The sequence below is a fragment of the Nesoenas mayeri genome (genome assembly GCF_963082525.1).
Source record: "Nesoenas mayeri genome assembly, chromosome: 1".
Lineage (NCBI taxonomy): Eukaryota > Metazoa > Chordata > Aves > Columbiformes > Columbidae > Nesoenas > Nesoenas mayeri.
Window position 1 is genome coordinate 121,510,032 of NC_137541.1, and position 26,460 is coordinate 121,536,491.

At 35.8% G+C, this 26,460-nt stretch overlaps 1 protein-coding gene across 1 annotated transcript in view; it reads left to right on the top strand.

Annotated features, from left to right (window-relative positions):
* The window catches only part of HLCS (holocarboxylase synthetase), a gene marked incomplete at both ends in the record, with an annotated part of 118,470 nt that overhangs the window by 39,069 nt on the left and 52,941 nt on the right, over window positions 1-26,460 (top strand). The window contains one exon of the mRNA XM_080358075.1: window positions 3,755-4,026. Within this exon, the coding sequence (XP_080214201.1) occupies window positions 3,755-4,026 (272 nt within the window). The remainder of the gene's footprint in view (window positions 1-3,754; window positions 4,027-26,460) is intronic.

Here is a 26,460-nt window from a genome sequence, read left to right on the forward strand (position 1 = left end):
GGAAAACGTGAAACTAATGATTCTGAAAACAAAAATAATTTTGAACAGCAAAAGAAAACTTCCTTTACTTAGCAGTTTCTTCACACATCTGACTAAACTCTTAAAATCATAGAAAGCAGATGTTAAATCATAAACAAAATACAGTTTTTACTCTTCCTTCTTTATGTTACAATTACCATTTAAGCTTCAGTTCAACAACTTGCAATGTCAGACCTCTGATCCTTGGTACAGTGACTCATAGTAAGTGTTTGTGCTGATCAGTGGAGGAGCTGAGGGCACGTAGTATGCAGCATCTCAACTTGCTATTTCTATGAATTTTCTGAAGTAACATCCACTATATCTCTCCACCTGCTCAGAACAACTTTTCTTTCAGTGACACACTCAGTCTGACAATGAAAATTCTGCTGGTTGATCTTTGTCCCTGGGTACCAGATCAGTGAGGCTGTCACTGCCTCGGAATTTCATGTCTCTCCATCTTCTGCCTGGGAGGATTTAAGTTGTGCTTTGGAGTGCTGGGGGATGATTTGTTAGTGAGAAGTGGTGGGTAGTTCATGTTCATATAGTGCTTTTCTGCTTCTGGTAATTGTTTTTTACAAGGCATTGAAAATATATTGTGCTTCTACTATTCTAAATATGGGTAGAAAAAATTTCTCGATATAAACATTTAATTTATAGTTGCTTATTTTAACTGGGAAGCTGATTAGCTCTCTTGTTGCCAAGTTGTTTGGTTGACTTTCAAATTTCATTCATTCCTTAAGAAAGAAGGCAATGTCTCAGCTTTACAAAATGTACATAGAAAATGTGGTCTGAAAAAGGAACAGTTTTATATTTGGCTTGACTTCAGTTGTCCTGCCAAAACTGATGCAGTAATGATGAATAATAATTTCAGAATATATTTGTGCCTCCCTAACGCTTTTCATTTCAATGGCCACCAGAGGTTGCTGCAGAACAGCGGATGTGGCTGGGACAGGTTTTGAATTCAAAGCTGAATCCAGAACTTAGCAACAAATCGCACAGTTCAGGTTCTGACATGATTATATTCCTTGTGAACAGAGTTGAAGCAGAGGTTAACCCTGACTTCTTGTGTATGTTTATTTCATTATACAAAAATGTCCTTCTCTGTGTGCCAGTGTAATTGTGGGGAGCAAAATGCGTTGGTTCAGCATCTGTGTTTCTGTAACTTGATGTGAAGGAGCTTCTTACAGTGAAAATTAGTTTTTCTAGCATCTACTTGGACAGCACTTGAAACTTTGCTTTGTTCAAGATGTAAAACCATGTTTTTTAGGAATTTTTAAAAATCAAATGCTGTTCTTCATTATGTATTACTCATGTTTATATTTTTGATCAGCTCACTAAACGTGTACATTATGGGGAAAATTAGCTTCATAATTATACACATGTAACAATTCTTAAGTGGTTTGGTGTGTGTTATAAATAAGAAAATCAAATCAAGAAATAAACCTAAAAACTATGGGGAAAAAAAAATCACCTGAAAGAACATGCTCAAGAGGATAAATGGTAGGAATTGTGTGGCATATTTGTAATAATGTAACATTGCACATAAGTATACACTATTTCAGTCTTTTCAGAAAGTATGTTGTGGCAAAAGCACACCAGATTTTCTGATGCATAGTTGAGCACTGTTACTTTTTATTTAAAATGTAATAATATTTTAAGCGCCTTAATTTTTAACTTAGTGTCTGCTTCTGCAAGTCAGCAAACCTGTGCTTATGTGAGTTAAGATTATGCTTTTGTGTATAGGACTTGCATGCTCAGTTATACTAAGTGAATTTCTGTGTTCAGAAAATAATAGGAAAATGCACTTTCTGATTAAGCAGTTTCCATATACTCCCTCACAAAAATGAAAGCTGTAGTTTTTCTAAATATCAGTTACAGCTAATAAGTTACTCTGTGTGTGTGTGTAAAACCAGTAGGATAGTGTGTAAAGAGCTCAGCAGCAGTCTATCAAAGCTATGATTTTACACTAAGTGAAGATGCAAATGCTTCATGCAGATCAAGTCAAAGAAATGCTCATAAAACCTTTAATGCCATATCGTCATTTATGATGCATATGAAAAAAAAATAAAGTATTTCAAGCATATTTTATCCAAGAAGCTAGATGGAAAGAGTTCAGATGAAGCTTTAGAAAACCAAGAAATGATAAGTTATTTCTCTGTAACTAAAATTTAGCTACTGAGTCACTCTTAGATCATATTGGGGCTTAGAAGCCAGTGCTTGGTTGCATTTGGAAAGAGGCGATTCCTTCCTTTGTGTTATGCTCTGCTGCCTGTACTACAGGGCTGCAAAGCAGTAAGTCTGCTGACGTTCAGCATGTAAACGTTACACAAGAAGCGGCGTCCCTGTGAAACTTGAGAACGTAAAGTTTCTGAGGATGGACAATCTGTAGAAAGGAGTTAGGAACAGGACCACTTTTCTCATTCCTTCTTAAGATATAACAACGGGATTTGGGAAAATGGAGTAACTAGATAACTATAGGAAGTTTTCTCTTAATTGCAGTTTGTGGGTTTTAAAGAGTTGGGCTGGAGCTCAGGGACATCTTGTTCAACGGCAAGAGAGCTTAGTCCTGTCTTCAGCACTCACATAGGAAACACTCGTATTCTGCTTCCCAGATATGGCAGTAATGTGGAGGAGAGGCATATATTTGGTCAGAAGTTTTTTACATAAAATTCAAATGTCTTTCTTTTAAAAATTTGAGGGCAAGAATCACTAGTACGTTATTTTCACTAGAACAGAATACATGGGGGTTTTTTGTGGCTTTATGTATCATAAGAAAGACCACTTTGTCTCTAGGAGAGCTCTTCAAAATCTAAAATATGCACTTAGCAAAAAGAAGTCTCAGCATCTGTGTTCATGGGCTGGTAAATTACTCTTTTTAAAGATGTGGCAAACATTTCATATCAAATCTCTCAGAATAGAATTGGATATCTCAAGAAAGAGTTCTGTGAATGTGTAACGTGTAACAGACAGGTAATAATCCCAGTAATGAATATCTTTATTTCACATTTAAAAAATGTATTTCTAGATAACATAAAATAAAGGAGAGAAAAATCAAAGTTTTGGTGTGTAGATATATAGAATTACATATGGATGTACTTGTATATTTCACATTTTGAATCTTTTGCACAAAAATGTGTACTAGCCATGCCATTGAACATACATACAGCTGCATTTCATACACTGGTGGTAGAATTTTCTTAGTTGGGTGCATTCTTGAGGTACATGCTTCTATTTTAGTTAGCTAATTAACAGCCACTTTTGTCTATATTTGAGGTAATGGTAGTGAAGCTTCCGTTAGCTGAAAGTATGAGCCTTTTTAGCAGTTATTCCGCTGAGAAATCAGTAAATGTTTTTCGTAGCTGCTGGTTTATCCTCCGCATTGATTCTTAGCGATGGACTAAAGGGCTTGCAGGAAAGAAACTTGGAATCTTGAAAAACATGCATAATACAGATGAATGTGTGCACTTCATGCTTCAGTGTATAGCAGAACCACTACAAACCCTGTTGTAGGGAAAGATTAAGCCCAATTAATCTGCAAAGGAGCATGATCTCATGCCTAGGAAGAGAGTGCCAGTTAGTCAGGCCAGGCTGGACTAGAACAAGCAGCAGAAGTTGATCTTCGAAGAGGAAATAGAAGTAGTTTTCCCATTTTGAAGTAGAAGGTGATTGCATTCTCCGAAGAATGTTTGTATGTCTTCACATGTGATAGCCCTTATCTTATTTCCCTTGCCCACAGGAAATTCATCTTGCTTTTCTGAAATGGCTCGAGGGACATGTAGATGCTGAAGGATTAAGAACATCCAGCAAGTTGTCTCTTAAATTTGTTTCATCCTCTGAATCAAAAATGGAGATAACTCCATCTCTCATGCCAGTCATCACTGAGATGGGAAGCTTCTCATCAGAACATTTCAGCCTGAAGACATATCAAAAGAATCTTCAAACAAAGAAGCTTGGAAAGATTCTTCTATTTACTGAAGTTACCACAACAACCATGAATCTTCTAGATGGGTAAGATAGTGATCTAGACTGTACCAAATAAGCTTTCTGATCTGGAATTCACGATTATAGTAACACAGAATGTTCAGTAAGAAACTTTTTTTTTTCCTTTGGTTTATTTGTTGTCTACAAGTTAGCCGAAGTAAAATAGGCTGATTGTCTTCTAGAAAGGACACAAAATAGAGATCTTTGTGTTCACAAAATGTTGATTGATAATGTGTAAAATACTAAGCCGTAAAGGGTGGAAAAATCTGAGAGTGACACCTTTTTGCTTGGCAGTGGAGTTTAATAATTATTCCTCTTGCAAAGCATGAACATCACCATATGAAAGTTTAAGACATTAAATGTAGATATTTAGGAGATTCTATGCATTTTCTAGTACAAGTTATTTTCTAAGCTAGCTATGTGATAAAAGTGATACAAGTAGATTGTGGCACTAATTTTAACATCATTGTTTTCTCTCATTCCTTTTATTAAATATTTCGCTAAAATGCTAATTAGTAGTTTCTTGGACTTTCTTTAAACCTCAGTTAGCGTTGTGCTAGACATTCTTTGATCATCACATAGATGACCCTTATGAATGAGTTGTGAGATAGCTTTGAGAAGGTAGTTCATTAGAGTTTTGAATGGGATTAAGCAATATGAAAATCACAGTTACTAAATCTTAGGTTGGAGTCTATGTACAGAGACTACATTGTTATGTTTCATGAAATAGTCTGATGGAAAAAAACTGTCTTTGGGAAGTTGTTGCTCTTCAGGACAGGTTTTTCTAGGTGTATTTCTACCTGCAGCTATAACTTTTCTCGACAGCTACTTTTGAGTATGTGTTGTTTTATCTGCAGAAATTGCAAATGAATTTTACTGTTGAAAATAAACTCAGGAATTTTGTTTAGTCAACATGATCAGCTAAATCATCTTGAATGTTATTGTAACTGATTAGTTAACCAGCAGTAATAGCCTTAGTTCTCAGCTAGACAGCCTGAATTGTGAGACCAGTATAAGTTACAGAATATGCTTTCTTGCAAGTAAAAAAGGTGATTTGTTTTAGAATATTGGTACACAAAATCTGTAAATGAGGATGGATTACAACAGTATTAAAATAAATCAGTTTGTAGTCTTACAGTTGACACTGATAAAATTACAAATGAGAATTTGTACTAAAATATTGCAGTTTAGAGAATCAAATACAAATTTATTTTAATCCGAAACTATTCTCGTTCTGTGCATATGTAGTCATGTACACACACATCAAAGAAAATGTTGCTATCTAATTTTGCTGTTCCCCTTCCACCAGATCTACATCCTTACCCCGCAACTGATTTTGCAGTGGCTTTTGGGTATAGATAGACATGCTAGTTCAATAAGAGGCGACAAAGAAAAGAGTTATTTTAGGGAAGCATTTGTAGCATTTACTTCTTAATTTTTAGTATTCACAGGACGTTCAGCCCATTGGATTGAAAGCAGAAGTACTGTGAAGAAACGAACAAAATGATGATTTAATAGGTCAAGACCTTTCTTCCCTGACAGTTGTTTTCAGTGGTTGTTCTCAGTAACATTATTAACACATCTCAGCAAGATTAAGTGTATAATTCAGAGTTTTGTGAATTTGTTTAGATATCACAAACTAAACAGAATCATGTCTGCCCAATTTATACATGATTATATTATCAAGAAAGGCAATGGAGCTAGGAAAAGTGGTCTTGTATTTTTGATGGCTGTGGAACCTTTACTCTCTTGTCTTTAAAGTGCTGTACCAGCAGAGTGGTCAGAACTCAGGTTGCTTTTTTACATTAGGTATCCCAAATGTAATGAAGTGTTCACAGATGTAGGTCTTTGAGATTTACCTCATCATGATATAGTAGTTAGTTTTCGTCAGGTAAGATGTAAACTAGAAGTCCTGGCTCTAAGGAGTTTATACTGGGAAGATGATCCTAGTCACATTATAATTTGACCAAGTAAATTTATCTTGCAGAACGACCTTTGTTTTAATAAGTTAAAATCTTTGTCTTAAGTATTATGGTTGATGTATAAATACTTGGTTGTCATGGATAATAGAATAATGTAGTCCATGTGATTTGTAACTCAGCAAAGTACCTTGAACCTTCACAGATGATAACATTTCATAAATCACTAGAAATTGATGCAAATACCTATTAGGTAAGTATTATTGAAAAAGAAAGTTGTCAGGTTTTTAAGGTACTTCCAAATGAACCCAAATGAATTTGTTAGGATATGTGTCTGTCGCTTTTTTCTAATTGCCAATTCTGAATGACAGGAAGACATATCTCAGGAAGAAAAATTTATTTGGTTGAAGAAAAAATAAGTACTTATTGATCATTCATGATTCCCAGAAAAAAATGCAATGCTGTGTTTATGTAATCATATATTGCAATGAGCATGTTAAAAGATAGACCCTTAGGTTTTATAAATTTTACCAAGTTTGTGATGATTGAAAATATGATACAGACACCTCAAAAACTTAATTAGTGTGATTACTACTAAATTAAGTTAGTAAATTAGTTAGTAAATGATAAATAAATTTAGAATTTAACTTTTGTGACTTTAGATTTTCTTATACCTTTCACACCAGCTGAATGTCAAACTTTTGTCTCTTCTCCTTGTTGCTTCCCCAAACCTTCATACCCCCCAAAAATTAAGATGTGGAAGGGGAAAGTGGGCTGGAACTAATTTAATGGCTGAGCGACCTCACAGTAGAGAAACAGCCGGAGCCTAATAGGGGTCTTTGTCTGCATTTCCACTCTGCCTGGTAACATGCCAGTCAAAAGTCAAGCAAGAGAAACAGGTGGAAACTATTAGACCTGTCATAAAGTTTGAAAAATTGATTCTGGAGGCTAAGTGAATAGATTGAACTTGACAGTGTTGTCCTAAAGATTCTAAGGGAAAATTCTGTAGTTTAATTTGGGATCCCTTGATTGTTCATTAGCTCTCCAGATGGCAGGTCTCGGCGGTTTGCATATTAACATATGCACTGTATCATCATTGGTGTACATTTGTGTCCTAAGGTAACAAATTAAGTGTGAGTTCACCTGTAGGTATCTAAAATTAAATGGCATTAGTCTAATTTTAAAACATAAACTTGTTTAAATGTCATATAGTTTTAAATGATCACTACTGCTTTTATGATTTCATGATTTCATGTTAAAATCTTTATTTGGATCCCTTGAGACTGTTTTTAAAAGCATATCCATTTTTATTTCTTAAACTGAAATTTAAAATCCTTTCCAAAGATGAGAAGCTCCCTTGTTTTTTCTCTAAAAAGAAATAATTTCTTTAATTTTCATTTTAGAAACCTTATTTTCAAATATATTTATCTTAATGCCATCTGAACAGGTTAGCCTTGCCAGAAGCAGTTCCACTTTCACTGTCTTCTCTCCTCAGCATATGCCTGGGACTGCATGATTTAAGATGAAACTGTTATTTTTGAGGATGTATCTGGTACAGTGAGACAAGGGTTACATTATAGAGACAATACTTATTAGACTCACAGGACTTGAGACTGATAAAGAAATATTTCTAGCACACTGTAATTGGCTGGAATGGTTTCAGAAGCATTTCATTAAAAAGTAAATTAATTGGTTATACATTTCAGTTTTATACTCTACCGGCACCTTATGTCCTGTGTTTAATGTTTTAGTTGGCACAAGGTTTGATTTGTACATGATTAAGCCAGCATGCAATATATTTAATATGAAATGCCATTTTAGATCACTTTTCCTCAATATTTAAGAAGCACAAATTGCTGTTGTTAGGAAGAGTTTGACACAAAAATGGTTAATTTTAGTGGAAATGAAATGTGGGATAAAGTTGCTTTCATAATTCCTGAATAGTAGGATATTTAAATAAAATGTCAGCTTTGAGTAAACAATTTCCAAACAGTTAAAAGCTTTGAAAAAGAAAATCCTTTACACTGTTGCTGCCCTTTTAGTTTTTCCTTATGCTTTTCTAGATTCATATTGTTCAATTAAAAAAAAAAAAATTGTACTGTAGCTCTAATTTTGGAAAGTGGGCATTAGGACTCATTTTAAAACTCTTTATTTGTATTCAAATACACGTTCTGCTAATGCAGGTATGACTTAGCGTAAAGTCAGAGTAGCATTTAGTTGAAGGAGGCTGGAGTGGCACTTCAGAGGCACAAGCAAACAAGCTGAGATTGACAAACTGTGTTTTGTGCTTAGTGATGTTTTTTTCCAAATCCGTGCGGTGTTTTATTCAATGTAAACCCAGTGGTCTCATGTTTAGCCCTTCCGTGCACCTTGATCATCTCCCTTATTCTCTGTTGAAACCATATTTTTAAAAAAATAAATAAAAATCAGAGAAGTTGCGGGGAGTGGGTTGAAGTGTGGTTTGAAGGTATAATAGAAACCTGGCATTAATGTAGTCTTTGTAGATATGCCATACAGTCACAGTGCTTATTTTCATTCAATCATCAGGCAGGCCTGTTTAAAACCTCCCCTCTCAGATACTTGTCTCAGAATTCCACTAGGGCTGTAACTACAAGCCAGAATTATTCCTCTTACAAAGTATTGGCTCAACTTGATTGACCATTTTCTTAAAAGCTATGAAAATTATTTACTACTTTTAGTATTGTCTTCACTAGCCATGTCTCATAATCTAGGCTTGGGTGAGTGGGGGAAGCTGTTTTGCTGTAATAGTCAAACCCAACTGCAAGCCATGTCACTGACCTTGTGGTTTCCTCTCTTGAAGATGTAAGGGCCGTAGGAGTACAAAGTTTTTGAAGACTAATCTTTGTCTTTTAGTGTGGTGAGACTATTCTAGTACCTTAATAGTCTGCTATAAATATTTTATCACCGATGTTACCAATTTGTAAAAATTAACCCCTTACACCCTGCTTTCTCATGAATGTGTGTTGGAGAGATAGAAAATACCATGGTGGGCAGGAAGGATGCCTTTCTCTCAGGGAATAAATATTGCTACTGGATGTTAACAAGTGTGTGCTGGTAAATCATTCAGTTGCATTTAAATGGATTTTGTGTTTTACACATAACCTTTTCTACAGGTATATATAAGCAAAAATATTTTTTTAGTTTGGATAACGAGTACTTCTTTGTGCAGAGAGCTCTCACAATAGTTCATATTGCTTTTTACTGCTTAGATCCCATGATTTTGTTCGTCTGTTAAACTGTAGTGTGCGATAGAAACACTCTGCTTGAGGAATGTCTAGCCTTTAAGAAAACTCAAGTTAGATACTAGTGGTGATAGACCTACTCTTTAAGACATTTCATAATTGAATCATCATCCCTCTCATTTAACTTAGCATTGATATAGTACCATGTTCCTTCATTCCTTATATCATTGGAGTTACTCACTTTTAAACTTCAGGGGGTTTTTATATGTAGGGTTCAAGGCTTTTTATTCTCAAAATAAGAAAGTTAGTGCATTGGAATAGCTGCTTCCATGCTTGTTTTCCTGAGGGTGTTTTTATATTCAATATTTTGTGCCTTCTTTTGGTGTTAGAGATTAGCTCAAATAACAGAATAAGTTTGTTTCCCTTAAATCAAATCAAATTAACAGTCATTTTTGCTAATTTAGTTTTAACTGTAAAATATTTCATACTTGATTCTTCCATTTGCTTATTGGTAGTGTTTTGCATCATCCAGCATTAGAGAAAGCTGTCCTTTTTGCCTGATAACAAAAGATCATACAGGAATTTTTGCAATACAGCCAAGAGTCTGTTCCCTTCCTTGCCTGAAGAAAGGGAAGAATTCGGAAGTTTTTGGCACTGATTTGGTTCTGTGCCATTCCCAGACTCTTCTCTGCGATACCATTTTTCATTACATGCTTGCTGAAAGATTTCTGTATTAGGATTTGTCGTCTCCTTTGCGTCAATTTGCTTTGCCTTTCTTTCCACCTGTTGTGAACAATTCTTGAGGGCGCTAAACAATTAGGTCCCTATTTTCCTGTCACGCACCTTGTGTGTCTGATTTTTCATGGAGTTGAAGGCAAAATGTGTTCCTCTTTACTTTTTTGTTATGTAAAATCAGTAGATTTTCTTCCTGTTAACGAAGTGGGCCCCCCGCTTGCACGGTTTCTGTCAGTGCAGGGGGAGGTTTGGCATTCCCAAAGGGGATTGAGTCGTAAAAAAAAGATACCCGTTTTGCAGAGCAATTAACCCACACTGAACTCTTATGGTATATTGTATTACCCTGCTGCTGGAAGTTCCTGAATAATTCGCATTGTCGTATGAATACACATGTAGCCTTGGAGCACTCATCATTCATTAAATATGAACGGAAAACGTGTAAGACTGCACAGTTAAAACGAGAGCTAAAGAATGGAAATGGAAGGGTCTCAATAACATTCGTTTTACACGGTGATGTTGTCATGCACATATTTTAAACCAGACTTTTCATATTAAGATGAAAAAATGGAATGTCAAAGTTACAAATCACATTTTATTGAAGAACAGGATTAACTTCAAAAAGTATATAATACATGTAATAGAATACAGTAGATCATAATAATGTATAGTATATTGTTATAAATATTTATAATATTAATTACAACATATTACATGTATATTATTGCTGTTCATTTTCTAAATCCGTGACTGTCAATTCTGCCTTCGAATTTTAACTTCTATTTAACAAAAAGAATCGTTGCTTAAGCATAAACCACCCATAAGCACTTACAAACTAATGTTTGCATCTCATTGAGAAAGAGATTTTTGTGCTTTTTCAATCATTGTTTTGTAGCATATTGTAAGTATAACAGTGTGAGTTCTGTAGTGTCAGTGTGAACGCGTATCAGGTAGGGCTTTCCTTGTGCTCACCGAACAGCTTTCTGTGCACTGAGAAACTGGCCACCTTATTGCCACTTATCAGAATAGAGCCTCTAATGAAGCCATGTGCTTGCAGCAGTAAGTTAAGAAACTCAAAAGAGAGGCAAAGTAAGTGTAGGACATGACCCATTGATTTTTAAGAGGGAAGGGTAAGGCACAGCAAAACTAAATAGCTTGATAATGTGGTGAGATGAAACAACCTCTCCGCCTCCTAATTAACCTCTTTGAGTAGGCTGGGGCTTAGACAAGTCAGGGATCTGCATTTCTGCCCCATAACTTTTTATTGTAATTGTTACAATCATTAGGCTAGTGAAATAACAAATTGAAGGGGTTGCATTCAAATGAAACAGAATAACAGTTAGTGACTTGATAATATGTTTGATTAAAGGGTTGCCCACATTATGTGTGGGTGGGAAAGCCCCAGTTTAGGAACTAGTAAAGAATCCACTTGGCTGAGCACTGCACGTATTTCTTACACTTGACCTTCGAAGGAGATGTGCTGGAGGTATTCAGCACATGCAAGTTACAGACTCTGTATTTTTTCAGAAAATTGGAATTCTGGAGAAGTGGAGCCCCATATGCGTTGCTTTGGCAACTACTCTGGCCATTACACTACCTTTAAGTGATGTGCAGGGCCTCCCTCAGCCTCGGAATTACATCTACAGAGTAATTTTTGTCAGTTTGTTTTAGCAAGCTGATAGGCTATATGCTAGGTTTTGGCTTTAACTACTTTTATTTGAAACTATGATAAAGATCTGAATGTTGAACTACGACTAAGTGCAGTCTCACAGTCTGATTTATTCTCTGGAGATGCCAGTTTCTCATTCTGGCTACACAGGGAGAAGAGTGTAATCATATTTCTTACAAACTTGAAATTAAACCATGGCTTTCAGTTTCCCTTTTGCACATCTCCATCTCTTTGCCCTGTTAGGAAAAAAAAAGGAAAGAAAAGGAGTTTGGCTTTACAACAGTATAGGAGCTAAGGCAGGAGCTAAGAAACCTAGGACATGGCTGTTCAGGGAAGTTTAGACAGCACCTGTTCTGGTGCTGTTATGAGCAAACACACGTATTTTTGTTTGTTCTTATGCTGCCAATTAGAAGATAGTGATTTCACTTCAGAATAATTCCCTAATTGTTTCCAGGGCCAAATAACTTTCAAGGCTTGTGTAATTTCTACCTTAAGCTGTAAACTAAGAAAATCCCATAGAATCTAAGTTCTTTACCTAAATCCCACTGGCCTAATTTATTTTCACTTATACTCCTAGTTAAAATATTTTAAGAATCTGTTTGTATTCAAACGAAGGCTTGCATTTATCACACCTCATATCATTTAGCCTAAAATGTCATGGCCTGTAGAATGGTGTGTAAAAAAAAGCGAGGTTCCCCCACTGCACTTTTGTGATCCCCAGGATTGCTGTAAAATGCTGTACCTCATGTTGCTTTCAAAAGAATTTACTGGCATTGTTCTTGTTGCTTAACTGTTAAACGTGGATGAATTTCCAAATGTTTTTCGTAAACTTCAACTGACACTATTTTTACTGATGATATTATCTTACATTAAAAACCCACAAGTATTTTAAAGGGTTCTTTGCAAACACAAAGCTTTTGTGGCGTATTACATTAAGGAGTTGTGGAATACAATGAGAAACTGTCCTTTATGTGTTTTTCTTTGGATCTGTGTTTGAATGGATCATCAGTCTGTTCATTCCCAGAGGAAGATGAAGAGGTATACTGAACAGAAAATGAGAGGAGGAAAAAAAGTAGGGAGATGGAGGCTGAGACGTAGGAAAGAGGAAATGAAAATATGGCATTCAAGGGAAACAAAGCTTATCTGTATTGACTGAACATTTCTTGAACAAATATGTTAAGGTAAAATAAGCAGGATGTTAGAAAATAGCAGTATTAATTGGGGGGAAATCTACCCATTGTCAGAGTGCTTAGCAAACCAATAACTGATCAGAAACCCAATTCTCCCTTGTTTAAATGGCAAATTTTCTACTGAAAGATAATTTATGTAGTGTTTGGGTTTGATTTCTTCTGAGGTCATAAAAGCTGGTAATAATCCCACTTAAGCATGGGGTGGTTACATTTCTAATTTCTTTTGTTTGAAAATTGGGTAGTATGAGGAGAGGAGAGCACTTTATTTTGTAGAGTCTAAATAATGATTTTGTTTACAGTCGCAACGGAATCTGCAAATTATGGTGTCCACTTCACTTGTTTATTTTTAGTCATAATTTTAATCTTTCCTACCATCATAGTAATTTTTGAATGCCTAATCAGGAACCCACAAATTGCTTATAGTTCATGCTTTTAAAAATGCAGCTTACAAGATACTGCATTGTACATTTGGATATCATGTAATTAATTAAATTGCATGTTACTTGACAGTAGAAAAGCTTCAGAATTCATTCCACCTGACTGTAATGCTTTCCATCCATTAATTTAATATCTTTATTCAAATCCTTGGATAGACTGTTAAAATTTCAAAATGGAATTTCATTCACCCATTTCTAAGCCCCTGAAACATATCGCTGGACTTAGATGGGCTGTGGACTTAGTGAAAGAGAACAACATATTTTTATGCTGCTGCATCATCTTTCAGCTAAAATATTTCACCCCTATAATAAGTTGCTTTGTTTAAACATAAGACTTGATTTTCTCATATGTCTAAAGGAGAAAACAATCTGGTCTTGCAAAATAGTTGCTATAGAACCAGCTTTCTTTTAAGGATGTGTATTGCACAATATGAGTGTTGCAGTGAAACTGAAATTTATGAACACTGAAGAAATAACATGCTTTAGTGGCTAAAAATAATATTTCTCTCTTCACTGGAGTAAACCAGGGTGTGATACCCTCAGAACAAAATAGTTGTTTGATATACTGGTGTAGATGCAGGTGTCAGGGCTATCAAACAGGCTTACAAGCTGTTTTAGAACTGATTATTACTGACATTGGATATAACTCCGATGCAGTACTGATCTTCTACCAAAAAAATATTTTCTTTCCTTGTTGAATGTAAATACTCACCCCAGCCTTTGGAGAAAGAATAAATTTTCTGTCTGTTTTCTTAAGGTTTTTTAACCTTTTTCCTCCAATAAGCTCTGTTTGTGCTACTGGCTTCTGAAACAGAACTTTTGACAAGATCATACATTTAGGAATGAATACAGAATAATGATTATATGATCACAATAAGCCATCCATCAGGCTTCCCCAAAAGAAGAAAAAAATGAAAGGATTATTATTTTACAGCTTTTAAGTTTCAAGACTGAAAAGTAGCTAGTGTTCTCACTTAAGTCTTGATTTATTAGAAAAAGATAACGTGTATACTTTGTATGGAGAATGGTACCAGATGTGAGATATAACACAAATTGTTGGTGGCCACCTGCTGTAGCGCACATTTAAAATATTGCATGGTAGTTGATGTCATGTAGAATTCATGTGATAGAGGATAATTTTAAGTTAGTAGACCATGTCAGGTTAGGAAGGATCAATGCTTGTGGAATGCTAAATATTTTCCATCCTAATTTATCCATCCATTTGAAAAAAAAAGCAAAATAATCACCTTTTGCCAAGGTTTCTGAAAAGCAGCTGTGAGAAGTTTGGCTATGTCCTGTGGTAGGCAGGTACCACGGAATTTTTAATAGGAAGGTGTTAGAAAGTCGGTAGAGTGCTGTGACTCAAGCTTATTCGCCTGTCGTTTTGTTTCTGTCTTATCACCAGCATTCTGCTACCATTCAGTTGTTACATTGACATGGTTTTCTTTGGAACTAAGTGCAGATTTCTTCTTCTGGGGCATGTTTTCTCCATCAGAATACTGGCAACGTGCTGACAGAAAACATAGACGGAAGATGCCCTTGTGCACCACAGTACTAGTGTGCTATAAAACCTCAAGTAGGAAAGAATCCTTATCACAAGAGGCTTCTTGATTTCAAGAAGTAATGGCAATTAAAGATTCTTGGTGTAGCCAGTTGAAATGCCTGCTGTAAGGAAACATTCAGCCTAGAAAACTGCATTCCAGCACAGAATATCATCTTTGCAGTAGATTTAGCTGACTATGCTAATCTTGTCCCTAGAACTGAAGTTTGTTTGATTAACTCACATTTCCACAGAGCTGGAAATTGATTACAGGATATATTGTCATAGGTATTTCACTGCAATCCATGTCCCATGTGGGGTTTTTTAACCCTTCTGATGGAGCAGCATGAGGAATTATTTTGCTTAACAGCTAAATGTGGTCTTCACAGCATCATAAATCATATTATGAAATGGTCTTCATTTGATCTAGTATTTTATCTAAGTGGTTATAAATTTAGGTATACAAAATACATTAAAATCTTCTATTTCTTAATCTGTGTTATAAACAAGGATTGCAAATTCGTGCTTATCTTTTGGGGACAATAAAAAAGATGATTTCTGCTTATATTGTGGTTATTTCTATTCCCAGTAAGTTTCCTCACACATTTCCAGTAGTTTGCTGCTATCAGTAATTTTTATTTCCTTATTTTTTAGTTTTTGGTTCAATTTCATGTTTAAGATGGGTAAGATATAACTTACTGTTACTACAATTTAATTAATTAGTATCAATTGTTAAAACTAGAAATAGCAGAACCCATGTCGTCTTTTTTCTTTTTTTTTTTTAATATAATTTCCTATTAAAATAATTCAGATAGATGCTGACTGATAAGGGAAAAAATGAGGAGAATTCAATCTTATTTCAGTTAGGAACTCAGCTGTTGGCCTGCTATATGCTGGAAGAAAACTTGTTTTAGTAACTGTATTGGATTTAGCTTTTCCTATACTTTGTTGTCTTAAAATTCTTCATTGGTCTGCTTAAATCCTGCAGTTCTGCACACCATTTGGAATGAGTAAATTGTAATGATTAAATACTTTTAAAAGAATGAGTAATATTCTAAATCTGCCCTTCCCTTTTTGTGTGTCAGCTGACTTGAAATGTGTAAATTACACATATTTCAGATATATGTTGTCAGGTATTTGCATGCTGCCTTCTCTACCTTCTCTGTTACTTTTCATCTGCTTGGTCTTCCTAAAACCAGTTAAGACATTTTTTATGCTAGAGAATGGATTCAAACTTCTGACTGTTTTCACAATGTGACTAAACAGCAATATCGAGTATGAAATTTAGCACAATTCCACCTTCTCTTTAACAAACAACATAGATAGTTCAAAAAAGGTAAAACCAAAAGGAACCTGTGAGCTCATAAAATTGAACTGGTTTTAGCTATGGGTAGCAGAAATAACATTTGTTTTTCCAAGTGTTTCATACAGAAATAGGAATAGACAAGAAGAGGTAGACGTAAATGTCTTCTGGTGACATCTGTAAGAATAGGCATAACACGTTGTATGCTTAATGCTAATTGATACTATTCTGCAAGACTCACCAGAAAATTCAACGCAAAATTCTATGGAAACCCTCTAGCAGAAGAAACAGAGAAACCATTTGCTATGAAGATTTTAGATAGAAAATAGTCAGATTTTAGGGAGGAGGGTAGAAGAAAAAGGGAAGAATAAACTTGGAGTAAAATTGGAGATTTCTTTTTTATGAAGTCCAGGTCGATCAATAAACAGGTCCTGTTACATGTTTGCTGTAACTTGGTGAATGTCTGCTGGTCATCATTAGCTCCTTGCCAAAGGTATGTTACTGTTCCGGACTCTTCTGGTTTTTATTTTAACATGGCATGGGTGTAGAAAGGATGGTAGGTGTTTTTGGGAGTGCAGATAATTGGAACATTAGGATTCTGCTTGATATCCTGTATTTCATTTAATGTACCATTTGATGTTTTCAGTATTCCTGGTCATCACAACAGATAATATTTAGCCATGGACAAATTATATTTCACTGGTAACTGGGGAACAACTAGACAGAAACTGTAGCCCTGTACCTGTGAAGAAGGAATGAGCATTCTCCAGTTGGCTGAAGCTGTAATACAGGGTGTTCATGACAACAGAATTGTATTGGGTTAGAGGGAAAATGGTAATTTGCTATGAGGCATTAGCTTAATAACCTGGTATGCCAACAGGAGAGGTTAAGAAGGGTGAAAATGTTCAATTTTGATGTTTTGCCAAGTTAAGCAGTGAAATATTGTGAACATGAACCAAGTGAAATGGAATGCTTTCTACTTGGATTTGAAACCAAAAATCTCAGTGAGTGAGTGATAATTCATAAGTGGTGGAGTGTAACAGTAGATAAGTAGATAAGTACCCTTCCTTCCCTGCTTCCTCTCCCACTGAGGAGAAATTGCTGAGCAAAAATCTGCAGTGCTGAGGTGTTTATTTTAACACTGGGAAACACTTATTACTTCAAATATTTGCCTGCTTGTATATCATATCTATTATACCAGATGTGCTGCATACAAATTAGACATGGCTCGTAAAGTGTGGTAACCCTAGATTTTCTAAGATATTGGATGTAAATTTTCCTTTTATTTAACTGTTCTCTAGCTCATGTCAGAGAGGCTGTCTGGTGAAGGAGGGCTATACTTTTTATTTAAAATCCTCAACAGAGTTCTTCCCATACTTTTAACACACATTTTATTCAGTTCTTAAAAAAAGAAAAATCTTTAGGTGGTGTTAAAACAAGAAATGTAGGAATGGAGGTTGCATTTACTGGATCTGGAACCAAGTTTTCTTAATTACTTGGCTAAGTCTGCAGATGCATTTGTTTGGTACCTAGCAAAACGTTATTGGAAACAGGGAAGTATTTTCTACAGTGATGGTAACTATACAAAGAAAGATTAAGCTAACTTCAGATTACAAAGTACTAGATCAAAGATGAATAAAAGACAAAAAGTAGCTCCTAGATTCAAACTATGTTATAATTTCTTTTTCACATTTCCTTGTACTGTGAGGTAATTCAGATGAACATTTTGTGTGTGTGTTTATCTTACACTCTAATGGATGCTGGCACGGGAGACTTCACATATTAATTTGGTTAAAGAGAAAGTTGTTTTTTTTGACAACAGCGCTGCAGGCACCTGGCTCTGGGTTTGGCCAAAGAGCTGCCAGGCGGCCCTACAGGCTGCTCTGCTGGGGCTGTGCGCCTGGTCTAGTTGGTGGTGGAGCCAGCAGGCAGTCGGGTCCAGCACAACACTGGGTGACACAAAGGAACGGCTCTTCAGTAAACTAGTGTTTGTTTTCCCTATATTTAACAGAATCATTAAACACTGAATTCCAAAAAAATCATGTCATGGATGTCTTTACAAGCTTCAACCACTTAACTGTTAAGAAAGCTAAATGTTGAAGGCTGTGTATTACTATCTGTCCTTTAATTAAAAAAAAAATCACAAACTTCGATTGTTTTGTTTTCAATCTGTCAAGTACTTCAGGTCTTTTTTTACTGTGTGATATTAATATCATCAAGGGAATGAGCTGCAAGGCAGAAGTATTTGCCTAGTCTGTGTTTTCAGTTTTATGTGTTCTAGTAAATCTGAGGTGCTTCGTTCTGGTTTTCAGGTTTCAAAATACATTAACCATCTCTCGATCTTATGCAGTGGCTCATACCCACCTCATTACAAGAAGGGTAGGAATATGATCCCTAGATGTGGTTTTTCCTAAGTAGGTGATTATTGGTGTGTATGCCATTTGTGCGTAGATTTCTGCACTAGACCATATGACATAGCGTATTAGGACTTCCTAGAATTAGTTACATTTACATGAAGGGTTTTTTCTGTGTGAACACATTCTGGAGGGTGGTTTTGAAACACTGATATTCGTGTTACTAGGGATATGTGTGGTGTCTGCATTATTTGCCAGTAATCTGGGTTGGATTTGGTTTCAGAAAATGTGAGCTAGTTTTGTGTCTGCTCTGATTTTACCTACGTCTGTTTTAAAGCACCAGCTGTATGGCAGATGCTCACATTAAGGTCTTGTGTTTCAAACAGAATCAAGAAATTCTCAGGATAGCTTATTTGCTTCTTCTACAAATTTTTCTTCTTCAGATTCAGCCAATCCATAACGATGAAAGTATAACTCTTTCAGTCTTTTGTCAAAATCTGCTGACTAGAACCCATTCCTCTCCTTAAATTTCTCCTCTTCTCTGTACTGCTTCTCCTCTGCCAGACCATAATTGGTGAGTATGATCTACAGTGGAAACTATCTTCTTATTCATCTCTATCAACTCAAAAATTTGTTACTACCTGCAAGAAATGATGATATGTTCATGTTTTGTTTTGCCCTTCACTATAACAAGTCCTTAGTTCTTTTGATCATGCAGGAGTCCAGTTTACTGTTTGTCAATCTTATGCAGCTTCCATAAGAAAATGGCACAAGTGATCTGATCTCCTAACAAAAGAAGCCCTTACCCGGTCCTTCTTGGAGAGCAGCTTCTTTTTTTTGGGTGACTGTGATCAATCTGGTTGGTTTTGCATTTTTTTAATTTCTGAAATTAGAATCCCTTTGCCTTGACCCTTTTTTTTTTTTAATTTTTTTTTTTTTTTATCCCATCTAACTGCATATCATAATTTAAAGCCTTTTTTTTAAGTTGGTACAACAGTTCTGCGTGGAAGTGGACACATAAATTAAGGCTTGAAATAGTACTGGCCATAAAGTAGTTGGTATAATATTTTCTCTCCAGTATTCCTGCTGCTGTTTCAAGACTGACTTACTCATGTTTTTATTTGCATGTCAAATCACATAACTTTTTATGGAGGCTCTGGGTGGTTTTAAAAATACTTACAGAGTAGAACTTGGTACAGTAGTGGGGTCTAAATTTACTTGTCATATTTGTGCCATTTTACAACTTCTTTTTTCTATAGATCTACAATTGTTTTCAGAGGGCTCTAAATACACAAATGAAGACTATAGGCTCTAACTGAAAGTATAGTTTGACCTTCTGTAATGTGGGAATTTAGCAATCCTACCTGGATTTTCTTTAATAAATTCTTGTTTCTTCACCATGTGCTTCATAATTTTGCTTCCAGAACAAAAAGCACTAACCCTCTAAATATATTTATTTTCATTTTGTAAATACTGTATTTTTAACAAATACACCTGGTAGCAGAGTTTTGTTTTAGAATGTACTCATATATACTTGAGTTCATTAAATGTATTTGCAGTTGTGAGCTTTAATAATATAAGCATGTGAAGACTTCAGAAAGTAAGCAGGTATCTACTTCTAGTCTTCTATATGACAAAATTTAATCTTATGAGGTGGCTTTGTGATGTTTTAAGGCATCCCTTTCACACATTTGTATGAATATGTTGATAAAAATTGTACTCTGATTTCTTTATGCTTGGGGTTTGAGCCAGCTTAGTTCTGTTCTGGAGACTAGCTAAAATAATTTTTGAGGATCTTCCCTAGCCCTTTTTAACACGTGACTATTATGCTGTGAGTTTTCAGGGGCAATTTACAACTTTCCAGTAAAGGTGTACTGTAAAATATTTAAGAAAAATAAAATATAAGTTCTTCCTTATCCTTTAGTTGCCATAACTCCCTGCATCTTTGGTTCATGAGTTTTATGATAGGCTGAAATTGAAACATTTTCCTGCGAGCTTTTCTTGTTGTGTTAGCAGAAAATAATTTGCAAAATAACTAAACTAAGAGTTTATCTCAACACTTAGGAAGATTTTAATTGTTAAGTTTATTTTCAAAATCAGCAAAAAAACCCCCTAAAATAAAATTTGCTTCTCAGGTTCTAAGTGATGTCAGACAAGTTGCCTTCTCTATGGGAGATTCTGTAGCTGTATGTATATCATAGGGTGTTGAATAAAAGTTGCAAAATAAGCCTAAGCATAAATGTTTGTGGGGGAAAAAAAAAAAAGAAAGTGATTTCTTGCATAGTATTATATTACAGATATGAAAAGGTAGAAAGCCAAAGGTACACCCTTTTACATTTGAATGTAATGGTCAACAAGTATCTTCCTAAACTGTGTTTATGTTGTTATGCTGCATGTGTTGAATAGGAACCCTGTAAGTGACATGCAGTCTTTATGGAAGCCAAAACTTTATGTGAATGGAAAGGGAAGAGCTCTGCAGAGGGTGGTGATAAATGGGTTATACTGAGTTTTTCTTGATAAGATATAGTATGATATGTACTTTCTAGACCTACTGTACTGTAGATTCTACAAAATGGCACAGAGAGAGTATGAAACAGGTGATTTATGATTTGTAACATAAGAGATTTCTGATTAGTTGCACTTAAGTGACTGCAAAAGGAGAGCAGCACTGTTGATATAAATGAAGTATTTGTGTCATGCATGACAGAAGGATGAGCAAGAAGAAAGCCTTGGAAGCTCAGCTAGGAATACAAATTGCACCCTTCGACCCACTCACCATCTAATTGAAGTGGGTTTTCTGGTAACAGGTTCTAATTTAATTCTGCAGCAGTGTTGCAGAAAAATGCCGTTGTGGGAACTGTTTTTGCAGTCCTTCTGCATGTTTTTTCAAGCAATAAGGGAAGTTTTCTCAAAGTACCCCATATGTGCCTTTGGTCATTCGAAGTATCTTTTTAAATGGTCCAGTTTCATCATCTGGTCAGAAATCATCCCCTAAATCCCTCATGCATCAAGTCAGGCAAGACAATACCTTTGACGCGTTACTGAGGGAAAGTATAACACAGGTCTTCCAGGAAACTTTCTGGGCATTTTGAAATGCTGCCTGAAATTTGTGTACCTTGTCCCAATTTTCCCTGAAATGTGTTCATATATTAGGGGTGCCTAGAATTAGGAATATAGTCAGCGACTACTTCTGGCAAGTCTAGCTTCCAGCTCCACTTGGATACATCTCTACACATACAAAACTGCTGTATAAAATGGATGTCTCTAGAGGCCCACGTTTCTGAGACTATAGTTTGTAATCTGGTAAGGGTTGCCATTCGTTATGTTTGTATTACAGCTTCTGCCAAGTACTTATGACAGAATTATGGAAGTATGAAGTGCTTAAACAGAGACCTTGAGAAAGAATTCCTTGGGGGAAACAATATTTCCTTACTGTGGTTAGGTGACTGGATGACTATAGCCCACTATTTCATTTGCACTGTGTCGATTAAGTGCTTCTTCACGTGGGTGGTTTGTTGGTTTGTTTTGCTGGGGATGCAATATTTCCTTTCCAGACAGTGCAACTCCTGATAGATGACTTAAAGGTTGATTTGTGATACTTCTTGTTCATTTACTGTGACGTGAATGCTATGTGTCCTTTTTAGGAATGAATGTCACAGATGAGCGCCACTGTTCTGAAGTACTGCCCAGTGAAAAATTGCAGGTTGCCAAAGAAACCACCTGTCTAAGTTCTCTGGGAAAATGCAGCTAACGGAACAGAAAAGTCTTTTAACTGTCAGGTACAACCAGCGAACATTTTTTTGTGGGTATGTGCGTAGAACTGACATTGAAGTTATTTATGAGACGAGCTAATTCTGAGAAATTCAGCTGCCCTAAGATAGCAGAAGATCAGCCGTTTCAAGAAGCTTAATGAACAGCTAGCTGCACTCCCAATTCAGACTGGTGTAAATAGTTAAAACTCTGTTTTCATGATCTTAAATTAAGTGCATTTCTCAGCAGAAGGTTGTCTTCTGCTTGGAAGATGTTGTGTCCACTTGCTGATTCTTTCCCAATGGAGATATGTGGGATATCATTTCCATTCAGTTATTTGAACAGGAGTCTTTGCTTGAGCTTCTGAAAGTGTCTATATTCCTGGCTGGGAGTCCAGCTGATAAGGTACAGTGACTTTTGTCTGCTTGATTTGAGTCAGCCTCAGCAAGAGTAAAATTTTCAGCAGATGAGAACTCATTTATCTTGTTCTCAGATTAGTTTATTGAGGAAACTTGAACTAGAACTTGATTAGACATCTAATTTAGGTGAGAATGAAGGACTCGGTGTTCTTAGGGGACAGGAACATAAGAGACTTTGTGTGTTGTGTATGTGGGGGAAAGCCTGATAATTTTTCCCTTCTTTCCAGCACTGGCAAATGTATGTTATTGTTCAAGCACCATAGTTTTAGTTGCCATTTGCATGTCTCAAGTTTATGAGTTGGTGTACAGAATTGTATATAACAACAGAAATTTACCTTACTTACATTAGTTCCAGAGAACTTGTTGTAAAGTTGTATTTGGGAAGCTGCCACTCTTGCAACCATGTAATAAGCAGAGGACCAGAGCTGTCAAGATTATTTCTTTTACTAGGATTCAAGTCATGCTATTTTAAAATGATTATCAGTGTTATGATGATAAAAGTCAATAGCATTTTCATGAAATGTCTCAGTAAGCTGTGTGAAACTCGGTAGCTGTGTAGGTGACAGCAGCAGGTAACCTCTAAACTTTAAAATTCAGTCACTTTATTTCAAGAATTTGAAGCAGATAAAATCTGTATTATTATTCCTCTATCTTAAAATCTGTTGATTTAGTTCATATTAAATGTGTGCTGATGCAAATGATGCCCTGCTGACATTAGAAGAAAGAAGGGGGCGGGGAAAGGAACTACAGATTTCAAAGACATGTATAACAAGAGCAAATAAAAAGATTCTTGCTAACTTTCCTGGTCCAAATACCAACGTGATGGAATGCTTTGTCTGACATAAAGTAAGTGAGCGGTGGAATCAGTCTGGATATGAAGCCTGGGTAGATTCTTTGAACAAGTGGCAAACCAGCATATGCAACACTATTGTACATGGTTGAGCCTGGATTCCTAACCTGAGTTAGCTTGCATATTGTGCTTTGCAGCCCTTCTTATTGTTGATAGGTACTTAAGTTCACTAGTGAAAGCAAGAATGGGAATCCCACATGAATCTCAACTGGCGATTTTAGCTTGCTGTGCACATTAAGTCTTGGAGTTCTAACTTCATCAACTGTGAGGATGTGACTTTGTTCTAGGAAATCTATACACCACAAAAGAAATCTAAAAGCTCTTACCCAGCAATGACACTTACGGACAACATAGTCAGTTATGTGAAGAATATCTTTCCTAATAATAAACAGATGCCTTCCTTTCTCTCTTGTCTTTAAACATACTAATAGTTTTCCTAAATTGGAACCTAACAGTACATCATAACAGCCCCTCATCATAAGAAGGACATTGAGGTACTAGAGAGAGTTCAGAGGGGGACGATGAAGCTGGTGAGGGATCTGGAGCACAAGTCTGATGAGGAGCGGCTGAGGGAACTGGGGCTGTTCAGCCTGGAGAAAAGGAGGCTGAGGGGAGACCTTATCGCTCTCTACAACTACCTGAAAGGAGGTTGTAGCATGGAGGGTGTTGGTCTCTTCTCCCACGTAGCAAGTGACAGGACAAGAGGAAGTGGCCTTAAGTTGTGCCAGTGGAGGTTCAGATTGGATATTAGGAAAAATTTCTTCATAGAAAGGGTTGTCAGACATTGGAACAGGCTGCCCAGGGAAGTGGTGGAGTCACCATCCCTGGAGGTGTTTAAAAAATGTGTAGCTGAGGCTCTTAGCGACATGGTTTAGTGCTGGAGTTAGGCTATGGTTGGACCCGGTGATCTTTAGGATCTGTTCCAACTGAAATAATTCTATGATTCTAAGTCAGCCTTTCTAATAACTGGGGGGATGAACCTGTGTGTTTCTACAAAAACTTCTGTTTGGAGATTCAGAGGAGAAAAAAATCCCACAGATTTTACTGCATTTAGGTTCTGTTTTAACTTTGTGAATTGCACTTAGGAATGTAGTTTCAAACCTGTAGAAGGTAATAGTGTAATAGCAAAATTCAAAACATAAAAGATTTTAACTTTAGAAAGTAGTTGTGTCTTTGCAGTAGTGTATAGAGTATGCTTGATAAGACAAGAGGTTACATAAATATTTGAGCTTTTAAAGATCTGTTGCAGACTTTTTAAAAATTGGATGTTTCATTATCCAAATTTATGTAGAATATCTTATTTCAGGAGTGATATTAAGTATCTAAATGGCAGAAACGTGGATTTGTCACATAAGTACTCATGGTTCTCTCTTGTTTGTTCCTTGGTAAACCCAGCCTTGCTGGGATACGAGGCCAGATTATTTTTGTGCTATAGAAATCGTTCCAAAACAAACCCTCTCTGTAGTTACATTATCCTTCAATGTAAGTAACATGTTTGGCTTACATATTGCTGACATCTGCCAAATGTTTCTTTACCAAGTGTTTAGTGTAATTTGCAGTGAGCTGGTGAATACTTAATAGCCTTTGTAGAACTTCATCCTTTATGTCCTCTTCAGCTAAAGCAAATCCTTTCATCATCAGTGTTACCTTTGTGCTGCTTTTTTCTGGTTAGATCCTTGCATTTCCCACACCCCGTTTCTTAGGGATTCTGGGATTTGATTTGGAAGCATATGCTTTTCTTTTTTTTTTAATTAAGTGGTCCTGAATAATGTCCAATGAATATAAGTAGTATAATGAATGGACACATTTTTCATTTAACTCCTAGTAAAATGTAAGGATTTTACCTACTTTGGCATCCCATTTTAAACTGCGTAGGTGAAGCTGGATCAACATTGAAATGGGAAATTTAAAAAGTTACTGGAAGGGGTAATGACAGCTTCTCTTCTAAGTGTCTTTATGTGCAAGTGCCCCTAGTTCTGTTTTTATTAGGAAATGTTGTTCCTTTCTCTCTCTTCTCTCTCCTTCCTCACTTCCCTGGGCAAGAAAAATATCCCAATCAGTTCTGTAAAAGCAAGTTAAAACCACTAAAATTAGCTTTGTGCCATGAATCCAAACCATTTTTTAAATGGTTTTAATTCTGAGGTGAAGGTTGGAGATGGAGTAATTTATGTCACTAAACTTTTCCCTTTCTGGTATGAAATGTTCCTGGAATCTCTGGAACTGCCACAGTGGGATTGTAGATTTTTATAAACAAAGAATAATGTTAATTCTATTACCTACTGAGTCTTTAGTATATAATTAATGACATTCTGCACAACAAAGTTTAACTTGAAGATAAAAACCACAGGAATCAAAAAGCTTAGTTTCCAGGTTATTGGTGGACTCTTCAGCTCTACAAAACTAAGCTGCTCCCTTTGTTTAGAAGAAATAAGGAAATCCACAGTTTATTTAGACTACTCTAAATGCTAGCTAAAGGAAAAATAGCTTGGAAAAATTTTGTAAGACATTGAAAATATCCTTTCTAGTAAGTCACAGAGAAGATGGATAGGGTGATAAGTTTTTAAAGCAGGCAATATTGGGCCAAGCTGAGTAAAGACAAGTCTTTATTGATGGGAATGTTTTCTGAAAGCTCTGATGTTTGCTTTCAGATTTAGCTGTTGTTTGGACAAGAAGGACTCATATTACTTTTTCAGATCTATATGAGCACAGCTTCAAGGTGGCAGATATAAAGAACTTCTACACTTTCATCCTTAATTTACTTTTAATCATTTTAACTGTGTGCTACTACTGATAGTAGAAGATGCTGTTTAGTGTTTATTTCCTAAGCTGGGTTTGCAGTAGAAGGGGCAGCAAAGTACTTGAAGTAGAATCTTCTTCATGTTTAGTGCAAGTCACAAAATTCAGCAGTTTTAAAATGCTATTTTACTGTAGAATAATTAATTTTCCTGTAGTGAATTATAACAATAAAAGAATTATATTTTTAAATTGTGTGTAATTTTTTTACAAACTAATTAATTTTGCTATTTAATAGATCAGCACTCGCCATTGCATTTATGAACTTTATTGTAAGGATGCAGACAGTGATTTTAATAGTG